General features: G+C 41.0%; 1 protein-coding gene across 7 annotated transcripts in view; it reads right to left on the minus strand.

Annotated features, from left to right (window-relative positions):
• Nucleotides 1-889: 889 nt before the first annotated feature.
• Nucleotides 890-27,231, minus strand: part of RALGAPB (Ral GTPase activating protein non-catalytic subunit beta) — an 89,039-nt gene continuing 62,697 nt past the window's right edge. For all 7 annotated transcript variants that reach the window (XM_006929759.5, XM_003983470.6, XM_019826521.3 and 4 more), the window contains 9 exons: nt 25,366-25,575; nt 21,122-21,280; nt 16,892-17,057; nt 15,453-15,575; nt 13,757-13,893; nt 9,453-9,561; nt 8,546-8,624; nt 5,477-5,625; nt 890-4,986 (listed from right to left, as the gene is read on the minus strand). In XM_006929759.5, the coding sequence (XP_006929821.1) occupies nt 4,793-4,986; nt 5,477-5,625; nt 8,546-8,624; nt 9,453-9,561; nt 13,757-13,893; nt 15,453-15,575; nt 16,892-17,057; nt 21,122-21,280; nt 25,366-25,575 (1,326 nt within the window). In that variant the 3' untranslated portion in view covers nt 890-4,792. The remainder of the gene's footprint in view (nt 4,987-5,476; nt 5,626-8,545; nt 8,625-9,452; nt 9,562-13,756; nt 13,894-15,452; nt 15,576-16,891; nt 17,058-21,121; nt 21,281-25,365; nt 25,576-27,231) is intronic.

Here is a 27,231-nt window from a genome sequence, read left to right on the forward strand (position 1 = left end):
CCTAACCATTCTCATCACTGGTTCTTCAAGTGGTACAACCCCCCACACGGAGCTAGGTGGGAAGGTGCTAATCGGGCTGCATGGAACCCTCTGTAACCAACCCTCCTCACAGGGACAGTGGGTGACGGCGGGGGGGGGGGGGGGGGAGGGGGGGGCGGGTGACTTCCTCTGCGTCTCTCCCCTTTCCTGACTGCTAGCCCTGGCAGAGCCCAGATCTTCAGCAGAGAGGGCGTGGCCGGCATATCCGTGTTCCTACAACACAGCCGGCCAGGCCCTCGGTGAACACCAGCCCCTATACGGTGGGGCTTCTGTCGGCCGGGCTTCCGCTGCACAAGCTCTGTGATAACTCTGTACAGTGACGGAGAGTAACTACATCCATCGAGGTGATCGATTCATAGTGTGTGAAAACAGCGACTCATTATGGTATGCCCTGAAACTAAGACGGTATGTGAATTATAATCCAACTAAAAATTTTTTAAAGAATTAATCTAGGGGCGCCTGGGTGGCGCAGTCGGTTAAGCGTCCGACTTCAGCCAGGTCACGATCTCGCGGTCCGTGAGTTCGAGCCCCGCGTCAGGCTCTGGGCTGACGGCTCAGAGCCCGGAGCCTGTTTCGGATTCTGTGTCTCCCTCTCTCTCTGCCCCTCCCCCATTCATGCTCTGTCTCTCTCTGTCCCAAAAATAAATAAACATTGAAAAAAATTTTTTAAAAAGAATTAATCTAATTTTGAGTATTCTGTGTAACTTCTACAAAACCAGAGTAAAAACGCACAGATCTAAATCATGACGGTCAGCCAAAGCAGAGCACGCACGCCCTGGAAACAGTAAATTAGAAACACCCACTGCAGGAGTCAAACTTCAGCCTGTAACCAAAAGCACACAAAACATTATTAGATAAGAATCTCCTTAAAATTTAATTGACTAAATGTATTACATTCAATATTCCATGGGTTTCTTCTGGACAAAGGATCGGCATAAATACAAACAAGCCTCTGGGCCTTCTTCCCTAACTGACGAAGAGAAAACACAGGAGGCGAGGGGACACGGGTACACCTTCGTATTTACATTTTGCCTTTACTTTACAGTTCGGTGCCAGAAATATTTACAGAAAATACAATAAGAAAAAGATCATGTCTTGGCAACATACAGAAATTCATACAAATCGTATATATGATTTCAAGCAAATAATGATACTGCTTATTTTTTAGCCACAACTGCCAAGCCCTTCAGAGGAGAAAGATGTTCTTGGTCACTGCAAGAGGCAAGGACTTGGGAAACTTGGTTTGCTTCAACAAACAATTATTGGGCGCCTACTATATGCAAGGCACTGTGGAATCCCAAATCACACCTTTTCCCTCACCATTAAAAAAAGAAAAGCATCTGAAGAATGTGAGCTGATACTCTGAGAAACACACTATACAGTACATGGCTTCTTCAGCTACCGAGAACCCACAGTTAGATTCCACGTTTAGCGGGTGGATTACCTCCAATCTCTCCGTCTCAGGAAAAGAGGCTGTCATGAAAATCCTTAAAACAGATCATCGAAATCCAACCTACTGTTTCATGTAAACACAGAAACCAATTCTTTTTAGGACGATATAACCTGAACGGGTTTAAAAATGCTGAATGGAGAACCACTGCTAGGAGTGTCCCGTCTACCACCTAGCTTTGAGCAAGGCTGATTCCCACTTTGGGTAAAGCTCCACCTTCCAACAGAAATACTCTCGAAGACTCCGTCCCTCTCAAAATCACCATGCAGAGTCTGATAAATGCTTCCCTAGAGCATGTAGAAAGTAACCATTTATAAAGGCTTCATACACGCAACCCGTGGACAACTGACATTACTGGCCAAAGATGTGGGGTTGGGTTTTTTTGGGTTTTTTTGTATTTTAAGTGAGTCCAGGGGAGAATGGGCTGCCCTGAAATCGAGGGCCTGGAAATGGAGGGCAACAAGGAGCATGGGTGTACGTGGTAGGGCAACCCACCACGCAGCTATTCCTTTCACAAGGCCAAGGCTAGGTGGGAGGAGGTCTTAGGGGGAAGCACAGGACAAAAGCAGGAGTTGGCTGAACAAGAAAAGGCAAAGCCTCCTGTCATCAGTGCTCTCAACCAGAAAAGAGGGGGAAAGCCCCCATCTCCCTAATGGGAAAAAGTACTATGAGGGGCTACGTGTCTCTGTCCCTTGGGTAATTAATGCTGTCCTTGTCACCAAATGGCACGCTCACCCCTCCCCCCCCCCAACACCTGTCAATGCAGCAACTACACTGTTTAAGCCACAGACCAAAGTGGTCCTGGCTTCCCTTCGAAGGTTATGAATACATGTGGGCAACTTTATCAAGTGGACTACTCAAGGTTATTACTAGGGACCGGATCTGCTCCTCTGGCATCATTCAACTCAAAGTGATTTTTAACAAAGGCAGTTGGGTGAACTTAGTCGCCATGAACTCAAACCCATACTAGTGGAAGGTTCCAAGGGTTCTGACCACACTCCCTTTTTTAGGTAAATGTTATCTTGAGCAGAAGGAAAGAGCACCTCACGAGGTATATGTACCCTATGTTTTGTTTGTGCTGTACACAATGGGGTTTCATGCCTTCGGGGGCTGCACAGCTCTGAAACTATCCCTCCTTCCCTGGGAGAGATCGATCACAAAGTCTTCCAGACTACAAACCGCATTCCACACAGTTATTCACTTACCAAAGCCATGAGAATTACAAAGAGTTGCCAGAAACTAGAGCAAACCGAAGGATCAGGCAGCCTACCCCAGCACACACGTCACCGTGTGTTTTGCCGACAGTGAAACTATGCTAAAGGCAGGAGTTTTATCTGAAGAATCACACCAAGGAAGCACACCTACAATCAGTTATTTTTAACCTCTGGAATGTTACAAGTTGCATATCAATTTAAGCCTTCTTTGTTCATGTCCTCTAGGAAAAGGGCCCATTTTTCCCTTGAAACGCCAATCTGGAATTTCCATGGAAGTTGTTAAACCTCACCTTAGATCTGCTGAGTTAATAAAACATTTTTAGGGTAGAGTTTATTCATCTTAATCATACAACCCCCCCCCCCCACCCACCATGCCACCATCTGGAAACATTGATTTATTGCCCAGATTAAAAAGAAAATCAGTTCTTCAATAATATAATACCCTGAATGGAAACTGGAGTCATAGAAGGAGGAGGTAACCTTTACCTGAGCTTAAAACAAACATGAAGAAAAAGGTGCAGCAAACTTAAAACCAAGAGCTGCTAGGACACCCACATTTCTTGCTCACAGATGACAAAATACATACTTTTGGAACAGAACTATCACCGGGAATTAGGCCCTCCGCTATCCCCCACCATTTAATTAGCTCCCCAAACGTCACGCCAAACACACCGCTGCAGCCCTGACCTGTAGAGTCTACTGACACCAGAGTTCAAGTGGGAAGCCGCCCCTAACACAGCTGTGATCACTCCTCTTTGGACTTTACGTGTCACTTACTTTCTTAACATAAGATAATCTTAATAAAGAAGAAAGCACAGAGGAATAGGAGAAATGAGCAGTGCACACTCTAGCTCTGTAACAGGAATCCTTGGAAGGATGTTCTGGGTCTGGCCACCTCAAAACATTTATCCCTGGCAGAAAAGTAGCAGCGAGGTAACAGAAGTATTTCCAAAACCCGGGCAGGGATTTGTTGTGCCTTCAGTTGGCAGAAGTCCGGAAAATATGACAACAACAGCCATTTCTAACAGCGGCCACCTGAGGGGGTGGTCACTAATGTTTGTCAATTACGATGAAATCCAGCAGCTCTCTGGGAGAGATCTGAATTAGTAGCGTTGAGAGGCTATTTCCTGAACCCCAAATTAGAATCCTTCATAAACTACTGCAGTTTCCTGCTTGGTCCTGAAATAAGAGACAATGGATGAAACCAAGTAATTTTCCACCCTTGCTACGAATTTACATTTCTCAAAACTGAACCAAGAAATTACCAAAGGATCACGAATGCTTAGCCTGTCATTTTGTCCCCAAGTCACACAACAGTGGAGAGAGTGGAGGCATCACTGCTGTCTTACAACTCTTAACCCCACAAATGCCACCTGTGTCCCCGTTAAGGGACGGGGCCATGCCTCCATTTTAGATCTGCTCCTAGGCTGCCCAGAAACTGCGGCCTTCAGACAGACCTGTGCAGCAATGAGGACGATAACTTTGTGAAATGTGGAGAGGAAACATGAAATATTTGAATGTCAGGCTTCTTATCTAAACGAACACATTTACGCTCGTTTCTGTCAGTTGGGACATCTGGACGACAAATGGACTTACGAGTGAGCAGAAAGCTGAGATTTCTTTCCTTCTCCTCCATGCTATCATCAACATGAGTCTTTAAATGTCCTGGAAGATTCTGAGACAGATTTTAATTCTGAACACAACCTCCTAAAAAGCGAAGTATAAAACTATCTTCAACTTCTAATTGGCAAATTTGATACTACCAATGCACGTGTTTAACTGAGATGCATAAAGCCCTTCTCCGCAAAAGGCTTATGTTTAACTAAAATTGTCACTTTTAAAAGAAAGTTTATGGCTAAAATGTATATCATCATTACCAGGAGGAATATGATTGTGTCTGGGTGCCCATTTCACTAGAAAGCCGGAAGTCTTCTATCAAATGGGTTTATAATGTGTTTCTTCTATTCTGGTGATTAAACAGTAAGCTCTTGGGGAGTGATTTTTCTTTTTACAGTGATCACCTATCCAATTGTTTTGCTCTGGTATCATAGCCCCAAACTGGAGTTCAACAGTCCTAGACAGAGACTGTCTAAGAAGTGCAGTTCTTGAGTCCAACCTCCTGGAAAAGTGAAGTATAAAACTCTGGCTCCAACTGCTTGTTCCGGTACTTGTTGACAATGTCAGTGATTTTCTGTTTCCGGCGGACGTGTGGTGGGCTGTAGGAGTCACTCTCCAGTCTCTTTCTTCTACAAATATTAATTACAGTCTGCCTCACCAGAAAACCTTGAAAACAGAGGGTATTAAAATCAGCATGAATAACCAGCCATCTGGTGAACTATCAGTATTCAAGTGAACTACCTTCTGCAAAGTCAAACTTGCTTCATTCCATTTGGGAAACTCCCCATCCCTGGAGAGACAAAAGTCGACTAAGACAAAGCTGCTAGAACAACTACATAATGACAAGGGGGGGGAAGAAAAGCAAAAATCTGGTCTGACACCCCATTTCCTGCCCTGGATTATAAAACAGCTATCTGCATTTTCCAGGACTGACAGTTTACGAACTGTAGCTCTACTTGTACTTAAGGAGATTAAGCACAGTTAAAACACGACAGAACATGCTTCCTATTTACAAGAACCACAGCATTTTCTACATAAGGGATCTATTAAGTAATATCACCATTTCCTTATTTCCGCTTCTTCTTGGCTCCTACAAAATGTTTCAGTAAATAAATGAGAGAAACCTTAACTCTTCAGCCATATATGAAGACCTTACCAAGGGCTCGTCTGCTGACAATCATCCCATCCACAAGAGGGATGACCATGTTAAATTTTCCAGTGGCTCCTTGAATTTTTATCCGGAATAATCCAGTGTTTAAAGGGTGGATAAAGATGACAGGAACTTCTTTTTCAAGAGTTGTAGATCTTAAGAAAGGAAAAGAACACTCCTTTTACCCCAGACATATAAAAGTTGAAGTCCCCATTCTGCAATATAAGAATTTTAAGAAGACTTGATGCCAGGTTTTTGTTTGTTCATATATTTTGAGAGAGAGAGCGAGAGAGAGGGCGTGCATACACATGTTCAGGGGAGGGGCAGAGAGAGAGGGAGAGAGAATCCCAAGCAGGCTCTGCGCACGTCGCGCAGAGCCCGATGCGGGGCTTGATTTCGTGAACCATGAGATCGTGACCTGAGTCGAAATCAAGAGAAGCTTAACAAACTGAGCCACCCAGGCGCCCTAATGCCAGGCTTGATGCAGTCTGAACAGCCAACAGGTCAGTCCGCTCGGATCCTCCTTCTGGGAGCCCATATTGCTGCCCCCCCTCCCACTAACATGTAGCCCTAAACGCCCATTACTGGGCTTGGGCTTTTCACACTGACAAAAAAGGGGGGAGGGGCTAAAAAATGTGTTTTAAAACCACTAGGGACACAGCGTGGAAGAAAAGGCAGAGAAATGTCTGGTGGGAAGCTGTGAATCCAGCAACCGGCTGTGGGACTTTCGCTTAGTTCCTCCTTCTTGTAGGGAACAAAAGCAGGGGTAGCCAGAGTGCAGAGAACTCCTCCAGTCAATGCTGGCATCTCAGAGCAGAAGAGGGAATGTAGGTTAGGGCCACTATGGGGATCTCCAATCTTTTTTTTCAGGGGTTGGGGGGGAGGAGGTTGGAAGGACCATTAGTCTGGGCCAGCTACAAGTGTCCTCCTTAGCAGAGGTGATAAATGGCTGTATCTTGGCAGGGCCAAAGCCCTCAAAGCCTCTGAGTAGGTGACAGGTGCTAATGTCACAATTTCACCTTTAGAAGACAGAGATACAGGGGCGCCTGGGTGGCGCAGTCGGTTAAGCATCTGACTTCAGCCAGGTCACGATCTCGCGGTCCGTGAGTTTGAGCCCCGCGTCGGGCTCTGGGCTGATGGCTCAGAGCCTGGAGCCTGTTTCCGATTCTGTGTCTCCCTCTCTCTCTGCCCCTCCCCCGTTCACGCTCTGTCTCTCTCTGTCCCAAAAATAAAATAAAAAACGTTGAAAAAAAAATTAAAAAAAAAAAAAAAAAAAGAAGACAGAGATACACATCATGCTTGGGGTTATGTCACTGCATCTAGAGGTTTCCATGTTATTACTCTGTGATACTTGCTACATGCTGGCCTGTTTTCTGTTTTCAATACAATGAGCTTTCTTTCTATATAGATAAAGTGATTCTAGCCAAAGCAACATTAAGTCAATTTTCAATATGTCATATAAAAGTCAATCCTATAGTTACTTCTGTCAGCAAGACAAGTTGTTGATTTTGCCAGTCTACCAACAAAATACAATTTTTACAGTCTAGTCATAGAACTTTTGACCTAAAAGGATTAAAACAGGGGTGGGCGCCTGGGTGGCTCAGTCGGTTGAGCATCCGACTTCGGCTCAGGTTAGGATCTCTTGGTTTGTGAGTTCGAGTCCTCCATCAGGCTTGCTGCTGTCAGCAGCACAGAGAATGCTTCAGAACTTCTCTCTCCCTCTCTCTGCCCCCCATCCTGCTCACGCTTTCTCAAAAGTAAACATTAAAAAAAGAAGATTGAAACAGTAACAGCACTACCAATACAAGACACTTAAAAGTTCTCTTCCAAACTAGTTCTGGAACAGTCCACCTCATGAACTACTCTAGTCTCTTTAGTAAGTCAGCATCATGGAGACAAAAAGGGCTGTCCTGGAGTAAAAGAGACTGAAGGCATATTACCATCAGACACAAGGTTCTAGAGTGGATTCTTGTTTGAAAAGTCCGGTATAAAGGATATTTTAGAGGAAATGTAGACATTTTAATAGGAGCTGGTTATTAGATAAAATTAAGGAACTATTACTAACTTTAGGATTGTGATAACGTTATCTTTATTTGAAAAGTGTTCTTTACTTTTTAGAAATGCAGACTGATATATTTAGAATGTCAGAATATCTATAATTTGCTTTAAAATACTTTAGTATAAAAAAAAAAGTTTTAAGAATGATACGTCCTCTTCTGGAAATTTAAAAACAGGATGTTAAAATAAATCATTTTTACTCACTTCAATGATATAACAATAATAAATGCTGTCAGAATAAATTCATCTTGCATGCATTATGAACAGATCATGTAGCTTGGAATCAAGGGTAGGTCCCTGCCGTACCGGACAAGGTTAGCATTTGGGGTCAGACGTCTGGGTTCAGATCACTTTCTCCTTCATTAACTGGATGCGTGATACTGAGGAATCACCTCTATGAACCTATTTTATTCCATTTGTAAAACAGAGATGATAACTGCACCTCGTGGAGTTGTTTTAATGTATTTGTTTAAACCCAACACAAGCAAGCAAAAAGCCTATACAAATACACTGTTACTAATCTTGGAATCCTATTATTTTCTTTTTATCCTCTTTGTGCACGGGCGGCTAAAAACAGAAATCTTACCACTATAATAAAGTATTACACTTTACTTAGAAATATTTTTCCATTAAAGAGCTCGTTGAATTAGGATATGTTAACTATCCAGAATGTCTCAACCAATGTAACCAATTTTACTTCTACCTAATATTGCTACTCTGTTATTATGGTTAATACTTAGCTGCTTCCAACTGTTCATTTTTCTCTTTGCTGCAGATAAATGTCAACTAGCAGTGAATTATGCCACTTCAAAATGCATGCTAATTTATCACCTTGTGCATTTATCCACCAACTTCTTTCTTTGATTCTTTCCCCCTAATTACGTCTATTTCTTATTGTCTTCATCCTTTTTGCTTCATTACGTCTTCTTTATGAAACCACAATCAATACACTGTAACAAATAGGTTTCTCTGTGCTTAAAGACTTGCTGGTGAACCTCAGGCAAATCAAGACTGTACCTCAGAGAAGTGCTACTATTTGCAGTGGTCTCCACACCAGTACTGATCTCCGTCAGTAGGTCTGAAAGGGGAAAGTTTTCTGGAAAAAAGTAACAGCAGGACAATTAATATCTCCCTCATATTTCCAAAATAAATAGCATGAAATCTAATTTCTTAGTCTCTTTATACAAGTGTGCAAAAAATATATGGATTGTGCTATCCTAAAATACATAATCCTAACTATTCCTTCCCCTACCCCCCCCCCAAAAAAAAAAGAAAAAGAAAAAAGAAAATCTCCCCCAACACACCCAAGACATATTTTAGCTAAGTTCTTCTAAAGCAGAGTTTTTATAGAACATGATCTGTGGTCTTTGGGGGCTTGGTTAAAAAGCAACTACCACACTTTCCCACAAATCCTGAGCTAGATGACATTTTAGGCTAAGTATACACTTCTAATGCTCTTATGTTGCTTACATAAAAACCATGAGACACTTATCCACAGCAGAGTTCCTGAGGACAAATTAATATTTACACCAGAACTAGACAGCAGGGTTTGTGCAGAGGGTGAGGGATGTTCCCCCCTTTCTCTTTCTACAGGTCCTGGGATGACTGGGGGCTATAGGCAATGGGACCAACTGGCAATAGGCTACTAACTGTGACATCAAGAATAGCTAAAAGTTTATATCCCCTAGTCTCACCAAATCATCACAACCAGAAGTAAATGGATATCTCCATTGAACAGGTGAGTAATCTAAGGCTTAAAGAAACTGAGTGAGGGGCGGAGTCGGGATGCCAACCCAGGCTTCCTGAACTCCGGCCCCAGCTTCGGCTACCAGACCACACCTTTGCTGCCTCTTCCTACAGACATTCAGCAAGTCACTGTCATCCTACAATAATTTTACGTATGGACTAAGCCCTTACACAGTACCTATATCATCATAGCGCTCCACCCAGACTACAGAAACTCTGGTCTCAGGTCCAAGAGGAGGCACAGGACGACCCTGAGGCAACTTCTTCATTCTGGAACTGGGACTAAGCTATATGAGGTAGAGAGAAGCAGAAACGGAAAAGGGGAAGGGGAAAAAAAAGTGATTTAATAAAACCACCCAATCACATATTCATCAAGCTACCCAGTGATGTAAAAATCAGTCACGGGAAATCACTTTAGGAAAAAAGTGAAACATATTTGCAAAAACGTTCTTCTTTGGCTCCTCTGTTTATCAAGTCTCAACCTAGAACAAAGAAATGAAGGTCTTAAATTCTTAAAGGAAAAAAGTTAAGAATACTGAGCAATTATAACTTACATCAACACAAGTAAAATCTGTGGGCAAAGTTTTAATGAGGGCTTCAAAGGATTTGAGTCTATCCCTACGGCCAGCAAGCAAGATGCTTTCCTCATCACAGTGACATCACTGGCTTGCTTGCGGATCCTAATCTCTAAAATGTCCACCAGCAAGTTACTTCTAGTTCTCGTTTCTAGGCCAGAACTTTCCTACTGCAATCTAGGCCAAAAAGAAGGCCTTTTTCCTGTCAGCAGAGAAAGAAAGAAAAAAAGAGTTGCTTGTGTCATTGCTATCATGCACAGCTTGCTTCTGGCTTCCCTGCCCACCCAATCGACTTTAACTTTCCCTGAAAGGCTGGCAGGCCTACGTGGTTCCCCTTCAGCAAACTGGCGGCACTCTTAGCCCCACCCTTGAGGGCATGCAGCAGGGGTGAGTTTATGCTAAAGCCCCAGACAAAGCTATGTGTACAGAAGGCAGAATCTCCCATCTAAGTTGAATTTTAAAAATAAAACTGCTTTATTAGCACAGAAATATACCTGTCTTTAGCAGATGACCAGAAATCATGGCACTTCCCCTAGATTCTTGTTTCCATTTTTATTTCTGTCCTGGCATTCACAGAAAATGATTGTGGCTGAGAGATCATCCCCAAATTGGTGGCAGACACCTGCCCCACTCAGAGACTATTTTCTTAGCATGGCTCCTCACCAACTTTGCATCTCTGACTTCTAGCCCTAGATTTAAAGGGCTCCTGTGATCAGGTCAGGACTACCCGGATCATCTCCCTTTTGATCAGCTCAAAGCAACCTTGACAACTATATCTACAAAGTCCCTTTTTGCTATATAATCTAACATAATCATAAGATATCTTCTCATATTTACAGGTTCTACCCACACACAGAGGACATCATACAGAGGCAAGAGTCTCTGAGGGTCATCTGCCTAACACAGTGACCTCTTCTCCTATAACCTTAATAAACGCACTCAGGGGGCGCCTGGGTGGCTCAGTCGGTTAAGCGTCCGACTTCGGCTCAGGTCATGATCTCACAGTTTGTGATTTTGAGCCCCATCGGGCTCTGTGCCGACAGCTTAGAGCCTGGAGCCTGCTTCACATTCTGTGTCTTCCTCTCTCTCTGCCCCTTCCTTACTCATGCTGTGTCTCTCTCTGTCTCAAAAATAAACATTAAAATAATAATAATAATAAAAAATAAATGTACTCAGTAGATCTAGTAGATTTTTTAAAAAAGATTCCTCAGGGTTTCTATATATACGATCATGTCATCTGCAAATATCTACAGTATTATTTCTCCTTTCCAGTCCTTTGTATTTTATTTCTTTTTCTTGCCATATTTCCCTGTATAGGACTCCATGTTAAACAGAAGTGGTGAGAGCAGACATCCTTGCTGTGTCCTCCATTTGGGGGGAAAGCAGTCACAGAATAGTGTGCAGTAAAATGTTAGCGATAGGCTTCCAGGAGAGCTCTGTCTCAGGTTAAGAGAATTCTCTTCTGTTTATAGTTTGCTGAAAGTTTTTCTCATGGACGAATGTTGAGTTTTATGGCAACTGCTTTTTCTGCATCTATTGAGATAGCATGATTTTTCTTTTTTTAGTTAGCAGTGTGAAAATTAATTAAGGGAAACTCCACTCAAGTGGAGTAGGGAGGCTAGAAAAGGGAGCTGTACCATCCAAAAGCAATTATAGTTAGAACTGTCCCTTACGGATCCCCAACAGAATCATCAACAGGAAAGAATCATCAATTATAGGTTCCACCAGGAAAAGATATACATGGAATCTTCTGCCAAGAAATTGACTACCCCTGCAACTCAGCCAATGAAAAACCTTGGTCCCTCTCATCCCTAACTCTTGCTTTTCTCCAATGCACTTTCACTCAAAATGACCCCTCCCAACATCCTCCTTCTCCATAAAATGATGTTCCTCTCCTGTTTGCTGGGCTTGCCTATAGTTTTACCGTAAGTTGCATGTCCCAAACTGAAATTCTCTGCTATTCTCGAGTAAATCCATTTTTGCTGGTAAAATAAGTTCTTTTCTTTTTTTTTTATTTTGGAGAGAGAAAGCACAAGCCAGGAGAGGGACAGAGGCAAAGAGAGGATCTTAAGCAGGCTCCATGTTCAGCACGGAGCCCAACATGAGGCTTGATCCCCATGATCTGGGATCATGACCTGAGCCGAAATTAAGAGTTGGATCCCCAACCGACTGAGCCACCCAGGTGCCCCCTGGTAAAATAAGTTCTATTTTTAAGGTAGTAGTAGTCTGCAAAGTATAAATAATAAAAACATGGTGCTTTATAGATTTTGGATTTTAAGGGATACCTATGCTAGCATTCAGAAAATGAGTACAAGGGCTGCCAATCACTGAATATTAGATCTGGCTCAAATCCTACATTATCACCTGACACAGACATGTTCATCTACAAACTATTCTATGAAACCTTTTAAATATAGCAACTCCTGATTTTCAAAATTGATCTACTTCAGAGTCTTACACAACTTAACTATTTTTCCTAAATCAATTTTAAAGGTGAATACTTCTCTTGTATTCTCTTTCAAGCATGCATATATATCTATATCTGTATCTGTATCTATATATCTATATATATATGTATATATATATAGTTGACCCTTGAACCATGCAGGGGTTGGGCTGCTGATCCCCCCATGCAGTCAAAAAGTGTAACTTTTGAGTCTCCAAAAATTTAACTACTAATAGCCTACGTTGACCAGAAATCTTACCAATAATATAAATAGTTAACACATATTTTATACATTAGATGAATTATACACTATAAAGCTAAAGAAAATAAAATGTTATTAAGAAAATCATAAGGAAGGGGCACCTACGTGGCTCAGTCAATTGAGCACCCAACTCTCAATGTCACCTCAGGTCATGATCCCGAGATCATGGGATCAAGCCCTGTACTGGACTCTGCACTGAGAATGAAGCCTGCTTAAGAGTCTGTCTGTCTCTCTCTGTCTCTGTCTCTCTCTCTCTCTCCCACCCCCTCTACCCCTCTCCCTAGCTCATGCTCTAAAATAAAATAAAATAAAATAAAATAAAATAAAATAAAATAAAATAAAATAAAATAAAATAAAAATAATGAAGAGAAAATACATTTATAGTATTGCACTATATTTATTGGAAAAAAAAAATCTACATATAAGTAGACCCATGCAGTTTAAACCTGTGTTGTTCAAGAGTCAACCGTACTTATGTTAAACACAACTTTCACTATGGAAGGAGCCAAATTAAAATCCTGTAAAATCAAACAATGGTTCAATCAAGTTTACACTTCTTTTGCCTTTCTTACTATTTGTTATAAATCAATCTTCCCACATTTATGAAATGATCCAATACACTTGCTATCCCTTACTTGTCCACTTTCCAAGTGTAAGGATGAAGAGGTAACATGAGGAGAAAACAAAAATAAAGACATAACATCTCCTGATATGGTAAGAAAGAAAGTATAAAAGTAAAATGCTCCCTTCTCGTAGTGGCGGCTGGGTGCCTCACTCAGTGTATCTATTCATACACTGGGTTAGTCTCCAAAATGCTACCATTTGTACACAGCAGACTTGTTTAAGTGGAATGCTGCATGATTAATTTGACGTGGAACGTATAGCCACTATTGTACCTTTCATGGATATTTCAGGGACCCAATAAAAACGGAGGCTGGGAAGGAACGGGTGAGAGAACCAAGCATGGTGCCAGAATGGCCAAATCATGGAATACAGCAGAAGCTGTCTTAGAATGACCTATTTGTTGCAAGCTGAAAAAAAAGAAAATCGTGAGAATTTGAATTTTAAAAATTAAGATACTAATGAATCAGTACTGCTGACATTGCTCTCTGGGTTACGGTTAACAGCTTTTCAGGCATGATTCTATAATCACCCCCATTTCATAACAAATTTTTAGAGCTGTAAACAAAATGACTTACCCGCTGTGAGGAATTAAGATTGTCAGTGTGATTAGGAAAAAGCTCAAGTGTCAGGGATGGCTGTTTCAGGATCCCAGGCATAAGATCCATATTTGAATCACTATCTTGGTCCGAGATGTTACTTTCCAATGAATCGGCTATGAAGTAAAAAATAAAATCAATTATATCTACTTCTTTGGAGAAGTTTTTAAACTATTTACGCTAATAGGCTGACTTAAGTCACTTAAGAGAAGTCACTGCCTCTAGACAAAGGGTTGGTAAACTTCTTCTGTAAAGGGTCATAGTGCTGGCTATGTAGGTCTCAACTGCATATTCTTCTTTGTATTTTATTTAGAACACTTCAAAAATGTAAAAACTGTACTTAGTGTTCTGATTTTGGTCTGTGTGCCATAGTTTTCCAGTTCCTGTACTACAGGATAACCGAGGTAAGACTAGAAAGTATTTTTGACTTTTCAGACATAGACTATAAGCCGTCTGTTATTCTCTGAATTATTCTGACTATACACCCAATCATGGAGCGTGGTACCAAGTAGCAGTGGGGCATTCCAAAGCTGCAGAGGACCTAGTCTCTGTGATTAAGAAGTGATCTGGTTGGAGACAAGCATATAGAGAGTTATAAAAAAAGAAAGACAAGTCTCCAGAAACAGGAGGAGGCTGAGTTGGAGCAGGGGCACAGGTGCCACACGGGATGTTTCATGACACAAGTGAAGACCCAACTGTGGCAACTAAAGTGCAAAGACAAGGATCGAGCTGTGTCGGTGCAAACAGGCTGGACTAGAGACACCACCAGGGAGGGCCTCAACCCACATAGGACAGATGGAGTCTGGCATCTGAAATCAAGGTGGTAGGTCAAAGCCTGGACACGAAGGCAAACAGCTGCTAGGATACTGACCTAGACCATGGGAGGCCCCTCTTGCCAGGGATATAACTGGCCCCAAAATATAAGATGGGGCGCTAGTGGGGGAAGTCAGGGATCTAAGCACAAAGGTCAGGAGGCTGCCAGAGCAGGGCACAAGCACTCATTAGCCTGGAGATGAGACTATGAAAGTGTGATGTGTAGCAGCCCATCTTACAGATAGTCTCAATGAAGAAGGTGAAGTTTTCCATCTATTGCCCGGTCAGGCACAAAGAAGGGGGCTTAATTTGCAAGAAGCAAAGGTCCTAGGCAAGATAAGACTATGGATTCAGACTGAGAAGTCATAATCACTCCTGATCCTTAAGAAGAACAGGCTTAATTGCCACCTTTTCTAGGCTGTGGAGTTTCTCCCGCTTGGTGTCAGATCAGCCAAATGCTATCACGAGAGCCCTCCAACCGTAGGATTCTCTGGCCGTATAAGGCTGTTACATGGAAACAGGCAAGTAAGTGGGGGCTCATTCATAACGATGCCAGAGAAAGAAATGAATAAACTGGAAAACAAGCCTTCTATGTATTGATTAAAGAAAGACCAAAAAAAATGGGTTGCAGTTCGTTTAAGATTACTATGAGAAGGTCAGTCTGCCTGTCTTTAACTGGTGTCCTTAAGAAAGTTAAGAGGAGCTAACATCCTATACCTCTGCATAATCTAAAAGCTATCATGCCTTAGAAGCTGAACAATGATGACTTCAGATGACTGAGATGACTTCAGAATCTCTCCCAATGCACAAACCAGTGAATACAAAAATAGATTTTAAAACACCAAACAAAAACTGTTCTTACTTAAGGATTCCACAGGAGAAGGAACTACAAAAGCTATTTCCGTAAGGGCATCGGCATAATACAGCACCTTCTTCTGTCCATTGAAAATGCTAGCCCCAATGTCTTCAGAGGAAATCACTTCATCTAGGAATGAGAAACACTACATTACTGCTCTAAACAGTGGGGAAAATCAGTTTTTTATCCTACTTCATGAAATTTTAAATGGTCAAATAAAGTGGTAATCAAGACAAGGCATGTTTCCAGCAAGAACCAATTAGTGTATAAGAACAAGACTATAAATATTCATTAAATGTCTTTACACTAACTTTAAATAATAAAACCTTAATTTCACAGTTTCTGAAAAGTATTCTAAATTAGGCCACTTCTGATTAGCAGACATGAACTCATCTGTATGGAGCAGATTATGAAAACAGTCTCGTGGGAAGAACTAATAATCCAAAGGAAGAAGACCACCACAGACCTCTGAAAGGAGTTAGGGCAGGTGTCTGTGACTTTCACACTCTTGCTTTCAAGGCATTTCTGTCCCTGGTCTCTCTCTACTGCTCCTCAGCTCTGCTTCTGCTCTCCCTTCCCCAATCGTCAGTGACAGAATGTAAAACGTACAGGCAGTTAAGCCAACAAGAATGAATTAACGAAAGTAACATTCCTGAGAGCTAGTATAGTGCTCAATGAAAATGAACACAATGGGGGTGCTTGGTGGCTCAGTCAGTTAAGCATCCGAATCTTTTTCTTTCTTTTTTTAATGTTTACTTATTTTTGAGAGAGAGAGAAACAGAGCGTGAGTGGGTGAGGGGCAGAGAGAGAGGGAGACACAGAATCCAAAGCAGGCCCCAGGCTCTGAGCTGTCAGCACAGAACCCAACTCAGGGTTTGAATTCATGAGCCATGAGATCATGACCTGAGCTGAGGTTGGATGCTTAACCACCTGAGCCATCCAGGTGCCCTGAAGTATTCAACTCTTGATTTTGACTCAGGTCATGATCTCACAGTTCATGGGATCAAGCCCCATGTCAGGCTCTGCGCTGACAGCATAGAGCTTGTTTGGGATTCTCTCTTTCTCTGCCCCTCCCAAAATAAATAAACATTAAAAAAAAAAAAAATGAACACAATGTCCTACCGGTAATACATAAAAGGCCACCAACAAAAAACTGGGAAGAGGAAATAAATGAACAAGTGGCTCTCAGGAAAGAAATAAAAATATGGAAAAATGCTAAAACTCAATCATCATTAAAAACAGAAAATTTCTCACCTAACAATATACAAACTACTGTTCAGTGACCTCTTATGAGGACTAGAATTAGGGGAAGCAAACTTTTCCTTCATATACCTCTGGTTTCTTTCTTTCTTTCTTTTTATAATAAGACTACAAACTTCTAGTGAAGGGGGAGAGATCAAGGATAACAAAACAAGAAAAAACACATGACCGTTATGGGTTTTTACCTTGTTCAGGTCCTTCACCATCATCACAACTGTTAATAGACCAACTGGTGGAAACATGCCCAGTCCAACCGGGGTGTCTGCCCACATCTACCGACCAACCAAGGGAGAGCAAAAATTCTAGGAAATGTGGCTGAACATTTCTGGAAGATTCCACATTCTTTAAAATCTGAAATACATACCAATCATCAGCTATAATGAAGGAAACAAAAGAGCACATCAAAATAAACCTCCATAAAAATCGGTTAGCTTTGAAGTGTCTGACAAATCAAATCTAAGCTCAGAATAAACTTGGGAATTCATCACTATAGTTAAAAATGATGCTTCTAGTTAAGACAGATTTGCATTCAAATCCTGGCTGGGCCTTGGGAGAGTCCCTTAACCTCACTGTTTCAGTTTCTTCATCTATCAAGTAGGGATGCTAATGATGGCTGTGAAGATGCGAGTAAAGCCCTTAGCTCCCTCTCCAGCTAAACAATTACTGAGCCAGACAAGTTTACTCAAAGTAAATAAAAAGTGCTATGTCCCTGTCTTCACAGAGTTTGCTGTCTGGTTCGTGAGCTACATTACATAGGTATGTGATTATTTTATTACAAATCATGACAAACAATATAAAAAGTACAAATCTATTAAACAGTCCATGAAGATTAGGTATAATTAACAAACAAGCATGAAAACCTCCTCCTCTTAGTCCTAAGAAGAGAATGAAGCCATTCCAGAAAAAAATAAGTGACCAGAAGGTTCTCCCCTCTTCGCTAAATACTAGTTTAATACCTTCTTACTGGCCTCAAGAAGAAAAGTACTTGTTCTACAACAGTGGTGCTCACAGGCATGTTTTCACTCACCAGGGGGCAGCTGCAATGTCTGAAGACATTTTTGTTATCACAACTTGTGGGGTGCTACTGGTATTTATTGAGTAGAAGCCAAAGATGCTGCTAAATGTCTGATTTATAGGACAGCTCCCCTAACAAAGAACTATGTGGCCCCAAATAGCAATAGCACTGCTGTTGAAAACCTTATGCTAAAGGAAGGAAAGCAAGAAATCCTCTAGAAATTATAAATGAAAAGCCAGGCAGGGGCATGTATCAAAATCACTCAGGGAATATATTTTTTTGAACATTTCATTAAACCTTTGGTTTAATAATACTTATAGAGGAGTCTGGGGGCTCAGTTGGTTAAGTGCCGGACTCTTGATTTCGGCTCAGGTCATGACCTCACAGTTTGGTTTGGGAGTTCGAGCCTCATATTGGGCTCTGCATGGACAGAGCCTGCTTAGGATTCTCTCTCTTCCTCCATCTCTGCCCCTCCCCACCCACGCTGTGTCTCTATCAAAACAAATAAATAAATGAACATTTAAGAAAATAATATTTATAGAGCATTTAACTTTAATTTTGTATTAAACATTATTCCTGTGTGAGCATAAATGACTAAAATTATTAATTCATTTATTTGATCTATCGTTCTTAATCTAAGATCATTCAACTCATAATTTAATACCTGTAATTGAATATTAAAAGTATGAACATATGAACTATGTATATAAAACACAAATCATACAACAGAAAAGCAAAAAGCTTAAGAATCACATGACACTGAACACATCAACAGGTATCACTATTTATAGCACTCAAAATCAGCATATAGAGATTTGAACCATCCTTTAATTCAGAGACAGGTGAGCTGACACGGATTCTATAGGAGCAGGGATACATAAATCTGTCACCTGCGGAATTTCTTAAACATAAGTTTCTTCTTAGAGCACTGTGGGCCTCCTACATCAGCATCAGCAGAGGTGGGATCCTGGAATCACTATTTTTAAAAGCTCCCAAATGTGGTATATTAACACTAATCTATGTCAAGACCATTCAGAGGCCCGATCAAGTCAAAATATGCATTGTCGGGGCGCCTGGGTGGCTCAGTTGGTTAGGCGTCCGACTTCGGCTCAGGTCATGATCTCGCAGTCCGTGAGTTCGAGCCCCGCATCAGGCTCTGTGCTGACAGCTCAGAGCCTGGAGCCTGTTTCAGATTCTGTGTGTCCCTCTCTCTGACCCTCCCCTGTTCATGCTCTGTCTCTCCCTGTCTCAAAAATAAATAAAACGTTAAAAAAAAAAATATGCATTGTTACATCTATTACTTGTCAATCCACTAGGCAAAAAATCGCCAGCTAGGTCATCTTCTCTTAAATACCCTCGATAGAAGTACACCTATTTAGTTCACCCATAGCCCTTCATATTCACAGAAGTGCCAGGAAATTGATTTGACAACCACTTCCTATTTTCTTCCAATTAAAATTTTTATTCAGAGGGGCGCCTGGGTGGCTCAGTCGGTTGAGCGTCCGACTTTGGCTCAGGTCATGATCTCACAGCTCGTGAGTTTGAGCCCCATGTCGGGCTCTGTGCTGACAGCTCGGAGCCTGGAGCCTGCTTCAGATTCTATGTCTCCCTCTCTCTCTACCCCTAACCCACTTGCATTCTGTCTCTGTCTCTCTCAAAAATAAACAAACATTAAAAAAAAATTTTTTTTTAAATTTTTATTCAGAAGTGAAACTTAAGTAAACAATTTCTGAAAAGTTAGTCAAGATGCAATACATGAGTCAAATCAACCTGCAGGCCACTGGCTGGCAGCTAGAAATTAATCTAAATCTACCCTGTGGCCAGGGAAGGCAGGGTTCAGACATTCTCTAGGAGGCCGCAGAGAATGTGCACTGTTCCAATCATTCTCAGCTCCTAGAAAGCTAAGGAAACTGAATTAGTTTAAGAGTTACCTCAACAGCAATGGTTTGTGTCTTCTTTTACAGGAAAGAGAAAAATGGCCCTATTATTCTCCTATGAACCATGCAGTAGACTTCTTCCAAACAAGTTCCTAACCCCTTCAATCCCATTCTGAGGTTCTTTCAAAAGTCTCACCTCTGCCTACCATAAGCCCACATTCTCCCAGGTTCCAAGTATACTGGACTCTGCAATTTTCTGAAGATGGAATTCTCTTACCTCCGGGGCCGTTACATATGCTACTACTTTGTTAGTAACAGCCTGCCTTTTTATCTACTGTCAACATAACCTCAAATATCAGCTAAAATGTCTTTTCCTCCAGGACACGTTCTTAAAATGAGGTTAGGTTTTCCTGTTTATGGCTCCTACACCTTGCTTCTAATTAGCACACTTCACTACGGTTATTTACTTAATCATCTGTCTTCCCCCTTAGACAGTAGTTCTGGGACGTCAGAAACCTTGTAGATCTTGCTTACTACTATAACCCTGGCACCTGACAATGGACACTTAATAAATATTTATTGAATCGATAACCTGAAATGAGAAGAACTTTCTCACAAATCAATCTCATTTTCTAGTAGCTCACTAATAATTTGAAATAGTGCTTCTAACATAAATCAACATTTTGTGACTTTGGTAAATTTCTTAAGGTGTGTCCAATTTGATCAGCTAACAGTCTTATAAAGATTGCAGTAAAATTCCAAAATCATGTAGTCCTAGTGTCCTACACATCTAATACTGTATTTGATAAATCTTCCTTTAGCTTCTTCCTAGTCAAAAGCTGGCAACTGCCAGCCTGTTCCATGTTTCAACTATTCATTTCCAATAGACACTTCAAATCCCTTGTCACTTACTCTCAGTTTTCCATTTTCCCACCTATATTTTTCTTCATCCTTTTCCTAGTCTCTTTGATACATGCATCCAATGTAAGTCTTTTATTTAACTTAGGTTTTACTTACGTCTTCCGCTTTAATCTCTTACTTTTCTCGGGTGTTCTTTTCCCCACTGTACATTACCATGCCCCAACTGAAATTACGTGCTTGTGAAATTACCCCGCAGGTGAGCTCCTCAAGAGGAAAGACTGTTACTCACTTCAATACCCTGGCATGGTGCATCACATAGAAGATGTTCAGCAAGTATTTGTTGCTGCTGTTTTACTCTTAAGCAACTGGGCCTAGCTTTAATTTGTTTGTGGCTAATCTTCTGTATTTCAGTTTCTTTTGTCCTATCAATCTGAATTCCTTAAGGGGGAGAAAGACATACTATGGCTCCTCTCCAATTACAATTTTTTAAGAGTCAAAAGACTCAGGACTCTGAGCAACACGATTTTCATTAGTTCCATTTCTGAACTGGTTCACAACAAGTCTTTAAGCATCAATAGTAACCAATCTCCTACTATGGATAAGCACAAGGCAAGTAGTTATTTACAGCATAAAAAAATTACCCACAAATTCAGAAATCTTACCTCCTGGTTTGTTTTCTGACCTGGTTTCATATAGAAAATAAACACTGTGTCAAAGGGACGACATGGCAAGAGATCCAGATACCCAATGTCATCAAAAAATCCAGGTATCGTGGAGTCAAGTGCAATAAGGTGAGGAGGTAGGCGACTATTTGCAGGTTCCTACCACCAAAGGAAGAAAGGAGAAAGGAAAAATTATTATCCCTTTTCACTATTCTAATTATAAAAGCAATACCTGCTCATAGCTGATAAACATTAAGTTAAAAAATTATTTAAAAATTTATAAAGTAGCAGGAATAAGTACAACCATAATCCTAAAAAAACTATTTAAAATTCTTTTGTACTTCTTTCCAATTCTTTCGTCTTTTTTGTTAAAAACAACTGCAATCATACTATGTATATAGTTTTTGATCCTATTTTCTCTGTAATATATCATGCTGTCTAGAAAAAATTTTTAATGCATTTTTTTTTCTCATTATATTGCTGGTGGAAATGCAAAATGGTACAGCCACTGTGGAAGACCGTTTGGTGGTTTCTTGCAAAGCCAAACATAGTTTCACCACACAACACAGCAATGACACACGTTGGTATTTATCCAAATGAACTAAAAACTTATGTCTAGCAAACGTCTGCACACAAACATTTGTAGCAGCTTTATTTATAATTGTCAAAAATTAGAAGCAACCAAGATATCTTTCTGTAAGCGAATGGATAAACTACGATACATCCACACAATGGAATATTACTTGGCAATAAAATGAAATGAGCCATCAAGTCATAAGAAGACATGGAGAAACCTTAAATGCATATTGCTAAGTGAAAGAAGCCAACCTGGAAAGGCTACCTACTGTATGGTTCTAACTATATGATGTTCTGGAAAAGGCAAAACTGTGGAGACAGTAAAGAAATCAGTGGTTGACAGGGGTTGGGGGAAGCAGGGAGGGGAGGATGGCGAGAGGCAGGGTATGGTGGATTCTTAGGGCATACTGTAATGGTGGATACACACTATAACATTTGTCAAAACCTGTGCAATTGTCCAACACAGAGTGAACTCTACTGTAAACTACGGACTTTAGTTAATAATGCACAGACACTGGTGCATCAATTTCAACAAATATACCACACCAATGCCAAATGTTAATAACAGGGTGAAACTGGGGAGGAGAGGCATAGTTGGGGTAGGTAGGAGCTCTCTGTCCTTTCTACTCAACTGTCCCGCAAACCTAAAACTGCTCTACTAAATAAAGTCTACTAACTTTTTAAATGAATTTTTTTGTTTTCCCCCCTAATCCCTTTTCTTCTTGGAGATCTTGACCTTGCCCAAGGTTTTGTCATCCACAGTTATTTTTCAGGAACGCATCCCCCAGAATGGCAAAGATTACTCCTTTCTACATTAGCAAGGACGGTGAGCCTGGTCTTCTTGTCTATACCACAACACTTATAGCAAGGGCTGGGGCAACACCCTGTAACCAAGGACACTATTAATATTTCTGCAGTCAAACAGAAGCGTATTCACACCACGTGAAATAATTAAAGACTACAAATAGCCATGTTGTCAATTCAGGCCAGATTTTGCTACTTAAATGGATTTGCTACAAACATACAAAAAGAACCTTCTGGTTTTCACTGTTACTTTACTCTGAAATCTTCTATAAGGAACCGTGAACCTGTAGCATGTGGCAAAGCCTTCCAATTTTTCTTTTTTTAAAGCTATCTCATCAGTTTGTTCTTTTAGATGATCTTCTAACGCAGCAACATAACACACACGCATTTTGCATCTCTTACTAATTTTTTAAAGTTTTTCCCTGAAGATCTTGTACACCATTTGGATAATTTTCATCCATATCACAACTGTATATAGAGTACTTTTGTACTATAGTTTTAACTGGGTATTATAGCAACAGTCATTGATTTTTGTACTTTTCTGTGTGGTGATCTCAAACTCTATTTTAAACGTTTTATTGATTCCTTAGTGATTGTCTAATGGAAGTCATATTACCTGTAAACTGTCTTCTTTCCAATAGTTTTTACTTATTTCGTTTAGTATTTCACTGACTTACTCGGTTTTGATATTGTTCTATAGCTACGTAAGATGTTGCTATAGGGGGGAACCTCCCTGTACATTTTTGGGGGCAACTTTCTGTTAACCTGTGACTATGGTAAAATAAAAAATTTTCTGGACTAAAAAATTCTCAGTATTCAATAGTTGTCAAAATAGATATCCTTTGCCTCTGATTTTAACAAAGGGTGCTTCTAATTTCTCATAGGCTGCCATTTACAGATCTACACTACTAGTCCTGGTTTAGTTTTTGTTCGTTTTTGAAAATCCTAATGAATACTGTCCTACTGAATATTGACTTGTTTTATTTATTGACCTAATAGGATCAAATTATTTTCTTAATAGCTTTACTATACTAATATTTCCCAGTAATAACTAAGTCTCCTTGAGTCTGTAGGATAAACCTTACTTGGTTGTGGAAGGTAATCTGCTTGATACGCTGTTGAATTCAGTTTTACTAGCACTCTCCTTAATACTTCTACATATATATGCGTAAGTAAGATTAGTTTACAGCTTTTTTGTATGTGTGTGCTGTCAAGTTTAAGTTATTAGAGTTATAGGCTAAGATTCATAAAACATACCAGGTAACTTTCTTTTTCCTATGTCCTGACACAGATAAGAAAGCATGAGAATTATTTTCTTGACAACTTAAGACATCAACTAGAATAGATAATATGAATGGAAAATGAGAATTTCAAGACAGTGCCATCAGGGTTCTTACCTCCTTTTAGTCCACAGAATGTAATAATTTTCTTCTAGTATATTCTTATTTACTGCTTCTACTCTGTTCAATTTTCTCCATTAGGAGTATCACTAATCATTTGCAGGTTGTATCTTTGTTCCTTGCCTTCCATATTTGCCACTGTATTTCTCATTATTTTCCTCTCTCTTCTCTTTTCTTCTGCATTTTAAAAGTTTTTAATGTTCATACTCCCCATCACCAACTCACTTTTCTACAACACAGAATGTTTCCCATCTACGTGCTGAAATCCAAAATCAGCAATGGTGTCCCTGCTTCCCTAAAAAGTTACACGGCCTTCAACCAAGTAGCTGCTAGGGAGTGAGGGCAGGGGACAACTTGTGCAATAAGCAATCTCTTGCCTGGCAATCTTGAGCTGTGTTTTTCAAAACAAAGAGGCCTTAGTACTAACCCCAAATCCACCTCAGGCGAGCTATTTCACATTTTTGAGCCTGTTTCCATAGTTGCAAAGTAGGGACAGTACCACTTTCCTTGTAAAACCGTTTTAAGGATAATGGAATTAAGAATAATGGCAATATTGGGGCGCCTGGCTGGCTTAGTTGATAGAGAATATGACTCTTGACTCTTGATCTCAGGGCTGTGAATTCGAGCCTCGTGTTGGGTGTGAAGCCTACTTTAAAAAAAAAAAAAGGAGAAGGAGAAGCAGGAGGAGAGGGAGGAGGAGGAGCAGGAGGAGGAGGAGAAGAGGGAGGAGGAGAAGAGGGAGGAGGAGAAGAGGGAGAAGGAGAGGGAGGAGGAGGAGAGGGGGGAGGAGGAGAAGGGGGAGGAGAAGAGGAAGAGGAAGAGGAAGAGGAAGAGGAAGAAGAAGAAGGGCAATATTTACCTTACAGGCTGGCTTTGGCTTTGTGCTAAGTACAACATGAAGCATCTTACACAACCACAATGAGACAGGCACTTTTATCATCTCCATTTTATAGACGAGGAACTAAGACTTGGAAAAGCTGGGCAACTGCCCATGACCACGCAGCTGGCAAGCAATCTAAGCAGTCTGATCGCAGAACCTGTACAACTTAAGTTCCTGGCTCACAAATACTTGTTATTTTTTAAAAGCGGCGTGGAAGAGCAGAGTCCGTTCTAGCCCATACCTTCAGTAATAAACGTTGACAGGGGAAGATTTTTAACATTCTTTTCCTCATTACCTGTAGATTTCATTTATATATGTGACACGGGTCGCACATTACTCAGGAAATTTCAGAGCTGGATGTATTATCAAAGCAGCCCCCTCAGTCAGAACTCTGGAAGGATTCATGGGATACACATTCTGGGACTTGTATAGTAAAAACTACATACAGCACCACAGAATTTCATTTACTTACATGCAGAGTAACATTTATTTAATTCCTCCTATCCTCACTAAAATGTTTTAGCAATAATCGACTCAGTGTTAATCTATGAATATATTTACTCATAGAAGTTTAGGAAAATTACCTTCAATGCTTCTAAGGACAAAAATCCAAAGTGTGAAAGGAAGAGGCGTGCCGTTTGGAATTCCTGGGCAGGAGGTGGAGGCTTACAATCTGTAACGGGATCAGGGAAACTTCTCTTCTGCAATTCTTCCTCACTTTGCTGTTCAAGGTGCGTTTCGTAAGCAATCTGCTGAGCCATGCCATTCCTTAATTTTTCATGTCTCTCTTCTAACTGAAATAAACCAAGTTTTTCACTTTTTTTGGAGCTACCATAAAAGTAACCAGATTAATCTTAATTTAAAAGTGAAAATAAAGGTTTAAGCAACAAAGGCAATGAAATACTTGTCAGTGATCAACACTGAGTTTTAATTCAATAGAGTATGCAACCAAGCAAACACGGTTTCAAAGTTGCAACAAATACCAAAAAAACTCCCCTATAGCCTCAGAAATTATGTCCTTCAGCTCCTCGCTGTAAATGAAATCATTCTGCTTCCCCTCAAACAGGCAAGAAAGGGGGCAGCGCTGTTGCTGTCACCCCCTCTTCCAGATCCCTGTCCACCTTCGTCCTGCAGTGGCGGCCCCCTCATGTTTTAAAGTCTTCGTCCATATGGATTACCCCACCCTCCTCTCAGAGATGCTCCCTGACACCGCTGCCTCCCTTCCCATCAATCCTAGTTTAAACTCCTCTCTGACGGGCAATGCTCCTTCCAACAACCTAGCTTGTATTTCTACCACCTCTTGTCAACCTTCACAACTTTGGCCATCCATAAGCACACTTTGTACCTCAGCCATGCTGTACTTGAAAGAGCTAGAATTCTGAAATTCCCTTCTCCAACCATAAGCCTCCTTCCTGCAGCTCTCCCACACCTTCACTCCCTGAGCTGTGCTTTTTCATCACTGTGAGCATTCAATCCCTTCTCCCGTTTTCCCAGGCCATTAGCATCCTGGCTTCATCTACCTCCCACCCAAGCCTAAATCCCAAATCAAACATCTTAATACCCTCTTCTAAACATATAAATGGCTGTCTTGTTTCTTACTCTTCCACATTCTTACCTCTATCAATCTCCACACCACTCCAATTTTTTTACTTATGCATCCAGATCCCAAGGACTTCTGAGTAAAGTCAGCAGAGTGAGTTAAGTAATTTCACTACAGACGATGCTACTTAACCTGGGCTGGGCTGCCTGGCAATTTTAAGAGCCATCTTTTATTCCCTATATAACTGCTGAGAACTAAAATTAAAATTTACAGAAGCTCCTTCATTTTCCCTCCTTTTCACCTTTAAATGTCTCTGAACCTCCACCTGCTATCTCCTTCTCTCCCGTCTTGCAAGAAATACCGCTTTCCTAGACACAGTCACATTGAGACTCTTGACCCTACTGCCTCCAGGGCTTTACTCTATTACTTATAATGTTCCCAGCCCATCTTCCAGTGGTAGCAGACATAGGCCCTTCTCCACTGCTTCCTTCCTTTCCACCTCTAAGCATGTTCCTTTCCACCTCTAAGCATGTTCACAGTCCTCCCATCCGGGAGTTTAAAAAAAAAAAGAAAGAAAAAAGAAAAGTAAAAACTAGCCTTGCCTTGCCTTAGCTAGGCCATTTCCTCATGCTATTATCCACTCTGTATGCTCTCCTTAACTACTAACAGTGTAGTTTATGTTCACTGTGTCTCAGTAACCATTCACCACCCAGACCTCTATACTCTGTCCCCAACTTTAACACTTCTTTGGACATGCTCTCAAAGGTCACCTGCACATTCATGCCAAAATCCAGGGGCCCCTGCTCAGGGCACCTTCTCCCTGAGCTCTCTGGCTGGTATAAGCAGCCTCCATTCCTGCCCTTCTGTTCTCTCATGCCCTGACAGACTTCTGTCCCCACTTCTTAAAATT

The sequence above is a fragment of the Felis catus genome, chromosome A3 (assembly GCF_018350175.1).
Source record: "Felis catus isolate Fca126 chromosome A3, F.catus_Fca126_mat1.0, whole genome shotgun sequence".
Classification (NCBI taxonomy): domain Eukaryota; kingdom Metazoa; phylum Chordata; class Mammalia; order Carnivora; family Felidae; genus Felis; species Felis catus.